Genomic DNA, 8,543 nt, shown 5'->3' on the forward strand with positions numbered 1-8,543 from the left:
ATGTATTATATTATAATATAAATAATTTAAATTGTAATTTTAATATTTAAAACCTCTCTATAGAGCTCATTAGGCAATTTGTGCCCCTGATAAAGGGCCTTTCTCTCTTTGCCTATCATTTTTCTTGCTGCTTTATGCTCCTAATTTATATCCATTTCATAAGCTCAGACCCTGGGAGGAAGCTTTCTGGCTTAATTCCACTATAATTCTCTTTTGCTTGTTGTTGCTTTCAACCTTGATCATTTTCATAAAATGCTAGGGCTCAACAGGACTTTAGAGGTCCTCTAATCCAGCCTCACATTTTACAGAGAAGAAAACGGAAGCTAAAAGATTTTGATTTCTCTACTGGTCACCATCAGAGCTAAGATGGACCTAAGGTCTCTTGACTCCCATTCTAGGACTCTTTTTACAACACAGTCTCCTGTCCAGCACTGCTGAATCTTAAGGCAAGAATCTGGGTACAGAGCCCAAAATTCTTGATCTAAGAAGTTAAAAATATTACTAGACACACACAATATAAAATGCAAAGTTAAAATGATGTGGAAGTTAAATAGGAAACCAGACATAGAAGTGAAATGTACTCATATCTAGGATCTTTGTAACATATAGATGATAGTATAGATAAGTCTCAATTGATTAGATAATTCCATTACCCACAGAATCAGAATCTCAGAGGCCATCTAGTCCAACATGTACCTAAGCTAGAATCACATCCACAACACCTCCAAGAAGTGATTATCTACCTAGACCTCTTGTGAAAAGGAGCCCACCACCTCCAAGGCAACCCATTCTATTTTGGGTTAGCTTGAATTGTTAGCAAGTTTTTCCTTAGTGTTTCTGCAGCATCCACTTATTGCTTCTAATTCTCCCCTTTAGGGAAGATTCTGAAGCTAATTCCTTTTCTGGGTAACAGCCCTTTAAATACCTGAAGACTGCTACCATGTTTTCCTTATGGCTTTACTTGTCCATGTTCACTTCATTTCTTGTCTTCATTTTACTATCCTCCCTCATATGCCATGGCCTTCAGTGCAATTCTAGGTAAGCCTTTTAACCTCAGGCAACTCTCTAAAAGACTGAGTTAAAAACCTCTTTGATAGACTTTCCCACACCCAGACTGCCCTACACTCATAAAAATCACTGCTCCTTTATGCATTGCAAGCTAACATCACTAACATATCTCTCTATCTTTGGTCTACTTGAATAAGATTTATCTAATGTTTTGCTAAAATATTTATCTACAACATTCCTTTGATCTACCCATTTAATAACCTTATCAAAAAAGGAATGCAGTTAGTCATTCTGGCTTCTTATGATCATCACTTTTCCCTGTAGATGTCCATTAATCAATCCTATGATAATGTAGCCTAGAATTTTACCAGAAAGTAAAATCAAACTCATTGACCAGTACTTTGCAGCCTCTTGTGCCTTTCCTTTTTTGAAAATCAGGACAACATTTACCCTTCCCCAGTCCTACTGCATCTTCTCCATTCTTCATGATCTTTCAAAAATCACTGATAGTGATGCAGTGGCCACACTCACCAGAACATCTTTCATTTCTCAATCATTCTGGACACATGTGTATGTATGAGATTCCTCATGACTGGAATGAAGTTCCTCAAGAACAGAGACTTGGTTATATTCCTGTTGAATTCCATACACAGTGAGTGCTGAATAACATGATCACCAGATCCCTAGCCACTGGAAATGTGAGACCTTTTAAAGCCCAGCATCTGCTCTTCAGATTTTCCAGGATAATGTTCTCCCTGCTTCTTCTTGCCTTCTAGGAAGACCAGCCCATTTATCTGGCAGTGAAAGGAGTAGTATTTGATGTCACTTCTGGAAAGGGTGAGTTATGTAGTTCATTGAATTTTCTTTTTTCCTGAAAAGCTTGGGAGATGGAGGTGGGGTGGGGGGACTGGAGAATAGAATCAACAGAAGAGTTAGAAAACTACTTGTAAGTCAGAGGGCAAGACCTGATTAAATCTAGAAGTCTGGAGACTTGGATTAGTTCCTCCAGCTGTGCGATTATGGGTAGCTCACTCCATAACCCCCATATTATATAATGTTAGTAATACTTACCCTGCTTCCCTCACATGATAATGATCATGAAAGCGTTTGTGTAATTAGAAAGTAGGATATAAATGTAAGCTAGCTTCTAGTAACCCCCCATACTAAACTATCTTGGATATGTTCTGAATTTCCATATATATTACGTATATAACATTATATATATATGTATATATATATAATATGCATGTTTTCCCCATTAGAATGTAAATTCCTTGAGGGCAGGAATTATTTGCCTTTTATATCCTCAACCTATAGCATAGTACCTGGTGTAAGTAGACGTTGAACAATTGATTGTGCTTTGTTTGACTGATAGATGTTTCAGATATAAACTTGACCTAGCACATCATGAAATGATGGCTATAATGCATTATATAAGTAAATAAGTTCAATATAAATATCATTTATAATAATAATGAGACATTATTATTTTAATAGAGTTCAGAATATTTTCTAGTGCTTCACTTTGAGATAAGGGTTGTCTTTTCCCCATTTCCAGACTGATGGTCTATCTTTTAAGATGAGTTTTGAAGGGCAGCTAGGTAGCACAGTTGATAGATCTAGAATAGATCTAGGCCTGGACTCTGGAAGACTTGGGTTCAAATCTGGCCTTAGATATTTTCTAGTTGTGTCACCTTGGGCAAGTCACTTTACTTCCGTTGCTTAGCCCTTTCCATTCTTATGTCTTAGAGCTAAGACAGATGGTAAGAGCTTTAAAAAAAAAAAAGATGATGAATTTTGCCTTCAAAGGTCATTCAACGTGCATATTTATTAACAGTTCCACTCTCACTTAATCTTCTTTCTTCCCTGATACAGAGTTCTATGGGAGGGGAGCACCATACAATGCCCTGGTTGGGAAAGATTCCACAAGAGGGGTGGCCAAGATGTCTTTGGATCCCGCAGACCTCACACATGACACTGTAAGACCCCTTTCCCTAAACCTTTCATCTTCCTAAATTTCACTGGGCTCTTCAAAAATTTCCTAAATCCTCGCCCTCACTTCCCAGTTTCACTCTAAGCCACTAATAAGTTGTGATGTTAGACTTCATTAAGAGGAGTGTACTGCAGAAGAAAAACATCTTATCAATCACGTGGTTCAATGGGGATATGATTGGGGTTTTGGCATTAAAAGATCACTCTAATGCAAATATGAATAACATGGAAATAGGTTTTGAACAATGATACGTGTATAACCGAGTGGAACTGCTTGTTAGCTCCGGGAAGGGGAAGGGCAGAAGTTGGGGGAATCATGAATCACATAACCATAGAAAAGCATTCTAAGTAAAAAAGAATTAAAAAAAAAAAGAGGAGCATACCTAGAATAGAGGATACCCCCACTAGCTAGTTTCTTTTAAGCTCCCAGGCTGGTCTTTAGTGGCACTTTCTATTTCATCCTGTTAGCTAAAGCCCATTATATAGTTATAGACAAAATTTGTTCAGCCATTTCTTCTCATACACTTACTTTGGTTCCAGTTTCTCCCCTTCCTCTTTTTCCATTTCTATAAATTGTATAACAGTTTTCTATATGCAGTGGTAGAGGGAGTTTCCTCATTGGGATCACCTTACATCAATGTAGTCTTATATTCAGCCAAAATTTTATGTACTAATCGTGTATATCCTGGGGTGGCCTTTTGTTTTTTAAATTTTCTGCATTTGGTTTTGTCAAAATGTTTCTTTTCCTTATCAAAAGGTTTGTGCAGAAGGCAAAACAGAAAGGAGGAAGTAAAGTAATAAAATCAATCCTCTTCTATTAAACTCTTTTATTTTTGGCTCTTTCCTCCCTCAGACTGGTCTTACAGAAGAGGAGCTAAAGTCCCTGGATGATATCTTCACTAATGTGTACAAAGCCAAATATCCTATCGTTGGCTACACAGCCCGTCGAATCCTAAATGAAGATGGCAGCCCCAACAGGAACTTCAAGCCTGAGGACCAGCCCCATTTTGACATTAAGGATGAGTTCTGACAGTCTGCTGGAGCAGATGCCCTTGGGGGAAGAGGCCAAACACAAAGGGCAGGGCACAGTCTTTGGCATTTAGCTGAGGAATGAGAGAAGTAACTTTATGCCTCAGGAAAAAAAAATTCTCAAAGTGTTTGAGTACTTGATAAAGTACTCAGAGACCTAGTCTAGAATCTCTGAATCCCTTTTTGATACGAATAAAATAAACTTTTACATAGAACATTTTTTCTCCTCCTTTTTTCCTCCTCCTCTTCCTCCTTTTTCTTCTCCTTCCTTTTTTCTTTTTTCCTTCCTTCTTTTCTTTCATGTTTCACCCACAAGATCAAAAGGTTTAGAGCTATTCTCAACTAGTCCCAAACATAGACAGAATGTGGAGTAGACTGTCAGACCGGATGGTAGAAAGACCTGGTTTTGAATCCTGCTTCAAAAACTTTCTATCTGCATGACCCTGGGCAAGTCACTTATTTTTCAACTTCAGTTTCTCCATCTATTAAATTGTAGTAAAAATTGTGCCTACCTAATATGATTTTGATGGTCAAATGAGATAATATATATATTTTGCAAACCTTAAAGCACTCTGTAAATACTGGAAATGATACTGAGTATCAGCTATAAGGCAGAATGATGATAAAGGCTAGACAATTGGAGGTGAGTGACCTACCCAGAGTAATATGGCTAGGAAGTGTCCAAGGCCAGATATGAACTCAGGACCTCCCATCTCTAGGCCTGTCTCTTTAGTCACTGAGCCACCTAGCTACCCTGCTAGCAAGTTTTTAAATAACCCTTACCTTACATCTTTGAATCAATAATGTATATTGGTTCTAAGACAGGAGAGCAGTAAGGGATAGGCAATTGGGGTTAAGTGACTTACCCAAGGTCACACAGCTAGGAAGTGTCTGAGGCCAGATGCTAGCTATAATTTTTTTCTGTTTTTTGTTTTGTTTTTGCTAGCTATTATTTTTATAAACAGGTTTCCAGTAGCCAACTCAAACTCAAAAGTCCAGAATAATATTCTCACCCCTCTTCTGAACATCCTCATTACTGACCATCAATATTAACTGCCTCAATTGCCTTTTTTTTAGTCCATCAAAGTTTATTATGCGAATTAATACAAGATGGTACAATGAATTGTTAAAATCACAATTGTTATTGGAAAAAAAAGATACTGTTCAGTTTACTTTACCATTCAATAGAAATGTACCACTGAACCAGTTCTATAGATTGCCCATCTGAATGGTCTGGACAATAGGCATTCTTCATCCACTTGGTTTTTCTAGTTCAAACAGTTAGAACAAATTCTTTTGACCAGTTATAGATCCATTTCAGAGGCTTTGCAATATTCCTGGGCTTCATGTAGTGAGCAAAATGTCATATCCAATCTGTGCCCTCTGTAGGACCTCACTTTCTATAGGGAATCTCTCTTCAATTTGGACTCTGTTCTTAATCACTTACAGTCCTAAATAAATAGGTTCCTTTGGCAGAATCTCATCCCTAAGTTCTGTCTTTGTCTGTTGCTTTTTACTGACTTAAGTGACAGATGTCCTTCTGTCTTAGAGTTGTTACTAGCATAGGAAGTAAGGGTTTTGTGGGGAGAAAGAATAAGGTGGTGGTGGGGAGAAGCCACTCTTACTGTCTTTCCAAGAAATCCCCAAAAGGGGTCACAAAACATTGGGCATGACTGAATGACAGTATCTTCCTGTTGAGGCTGTGGATTTTTTTTTAACACTTGCCTTGTGTCTTAGAATCAACAGAAGATAAGGGTAGCTGGTGCTATCTTACTATTTATCTCCTTATATTGATTTTCCCTTTTTTTTTAAAACCCTTTCCTTCTGTCTTAGACTCAATACTGTGTATTGGCTCCAAAGCAGAAGAGTGGTAAGGGCTAGGCAATGGGATCTAAGTGACCTGACCAGGGTCACACAGCTAGGAAGTCAGATTTGAACCCAGGACCTCTTGTCTCCCTATCCCCCTGAGCCACCTGCCCCCAGGCTGTGAATGTTACCTTCAAAGACTCAACTTATAGACTCCTGGAGGATTTTATCTTCTCAAATCACCATCACCTGTATTTTATCCACCAGCACTAATATATGCTCTCTTATTTGATCCTGATAACAACCCTGTAGATGCTATTATTCTTCCCATTTTACAGATGAGGAAACTGAGATGGAGAGGCATTAAAAGACTTGTCCAAGGTAGGATTGGAACTCAGGTCTTCCTTTCTCCAGGTCTAGGGCTCTGTCCCCTGCTCTACATAGTTTCTTCCTGCCCACACCCTTATGTGTACCAAAGCTGGTTGGGGGTACAGGAAGAGTTACCTTCATGCTTGTTCCTCTTTATTTCAGTCTGTGCTTTGTTAAGACAGAATAAACACGAGGTATTAAACCAATGCTGCTTCCTACAAAGAGCCAGGTATGATTCATAGGCTAAGCAATAGGGAATGTGGGACTGGAATGGAGGAGGACAGCAACTGGTGACGAATATCCCAGCAGGGTGCAAGAACAGAGAATTTAAAGGTGCCAATCAGATTCCGAGGGGTTGGCAAAACCTTCCCACTTCCCTAAAGGATTGTCCACAGACAACAGGAAAGGCTCTGTGTCCAATTCAATTCCTTTGAAATTCAATTCGGTTCTGCAAATATTTATTGAGCCATTTATTATTAGCCTGCCTCTATGATGATAATAACTCACACTTCTGCAGTGCTGCACTGGATGATAAAAATAGATCTGGAAGGAAACTGAAGGCCACCTAGTCCAACCACCTCCTTTTATAGACGAAAGAGCTTTAAAACCCTGAAGGATTAAATAAGAATCATAATAGCTAATATTTATTTGGTGCTTACTAAGCGCCAGGCATTGTGCTATACACTTCACAAAGAGTAGCTCATTTGATCATCACAACAACCCTGGAAGATGTGTATTATTGTTATCCTCATTTTACAGATGGGGAAACTGAGGCAAAGTGACTTGCTTAGAGTCACCCAGCTAATAAAGTCTAGGGGTGGATTTGATCTTGACTCTTCCTGATTCTAGGTCCCAAGCTGTGCCACCTTAGATTCCTCCCAGATCATGTCATCAGTTAGTCCTGACTAGCAAAGCCAGAATTTGAACCAAAGTTTACTGATTCCAAATCTAATGCATTAGCATTTTAAGGCTTATGAATTGTTTTCTTCACAACAACCCTGGGAAAGAGGTAGTGGAAATACTATTATTTTTCTTTAAAAAACATTTGTTCCCATGTTTCAAATAGGGAAACTGAGGCTAGATAGAGTGGCATGTCCAAAGTCACATAGCAAATTAGAGTCAGTGATTCAAACTGTGGCAGTATTAATAAATATTTAACCACAGGCTTTTCCTGGGGGCGAAGAAATGTTTGCTGGACATACTTTTAAAAGTTTTTTTTTTTAATTTTTTCCATCACTTTCTTAAGTTAAGAGATAATCAACAAAGTAATGAATCAAACGCTGATCATAAAGTTTGCCTATTTCTGAAGTGTAAATGCTCATATTGAGCATTTAACAACTGGCTTTACTGAACCAATACAATTCAAATCCAGGTCTCTTGTATAATGAAACAAATGAGTGCACTTTATGCTGTCGGACCATATCATCACAGGCAGCTTATTTTTGATGATAGCTACTTAGCTGACTCACAACATCCTTTTTTTTTCTTTTAAAAGGTATTTAATATTATGAAATTAACAAATGCCAACATTTCTATGATATCCTCTTCCAGGGAACCTCAATGCTATTTAGAGGCTACCAAAGACATAATGAGGAAGTCCTGACCCATCCTAGGGAGGAAGAAAGAATGCAGGTGAGCTTACCTTGGAGAAGAGGAAGGCTGAAGGGTAAGAAAAGCAGAAGGAGAAAGGGCAGAGCAGAAAGAACACAGGAATTTAATCGTGACCAAGATCATTGTCATTTTGTAAATCTAAAAGTGCCAGATCAATATGCTTTTTAAAAAACTCTTAACCTTCGAGACTGTGTATTGGATCCAAGGCAGAAGAACAGTAAGAGCTAGGCAATGGGGGTTAAATGACTTTCCCAGGATCTTGCAGCTAGGAAGTGTCTGAGACCAGATTGGAACCCATCTCTTGGCCTGCATCTCAATTCATAAGCTGTCCCCCACGCACCCAAAAGCTTTTAGTACCCTGGCATCCATTTCATGTAGGGTTAGAAAGTTAGTTCATCAGATGGAACAAGTCCCTTCCCTCTTGTCTCTTCCTTATGGAAAACAACGACCTTGAAGTTTTCCTGGATATTTGAAAGCCGATAATTTCCCCCAAATCCATTCTCTCTGAGGATTGAAGTCCCCCAAATCTCTCTTCCTCCCTGATGATTCGTTCGCAGGGCTTTCAGCCTGCTCATCTCTACACTTGCATTTTATCTTCTCAAATGAGCTTTATCCCTTGTTCACTGACAATGTGTGTGTCCTTTATCTGTCTCTCTATGGTAACGTGTCATCACCATGTCACCTTCATCTACTCTGCAAAAAGCACTCCTTCTGAGGGAGGGGGCGAT

At 38.7% G+C, this 8,543-nt stretch overlaps 1 protein-coding gene across 1 annotated transcript; it reads left to right on the forward strand.

Moving 5' to 3' along the window:
- Positions 1-1,784: 1,784 nt before the first annotated feature.
- NENF (neudesin neurotrophic factor) lies at positions 1,785-4,244 on the forward strand (the record flags this gene model as incomplete). The annotated part of the gene is made up of 3 exons (XM_044683376.1): positions 1,785-1,845; positions 2,884-2,987; positions 3,854-4,244. Coding segments are annotated over 3 exons (342 nt in total), but the record flags the coding sequence as incomplete, so codon positions are not given.
- Between the last annotated feature and the right edge of the window lie 4,299 nt (positions 4,245-8,543).

Source organism: Gracilinanus agilis, unplaced genomic scaffold (assembly GCF_016433145.1).
Source record: "Gracilinanus agilis isolate LMUSP501 unplaced genomic scaffold, AgileGrace unplaced_scaffold20026, whole genome shotgun sequence".
Classification (NCBI taxonomy): domain Eukaryota; kingdom Metazoa; phylum Chordata; class Mammalia; order Didelphimorphia; family Didelphidae; genus Gracilinanus; species Gracilinanus agilis.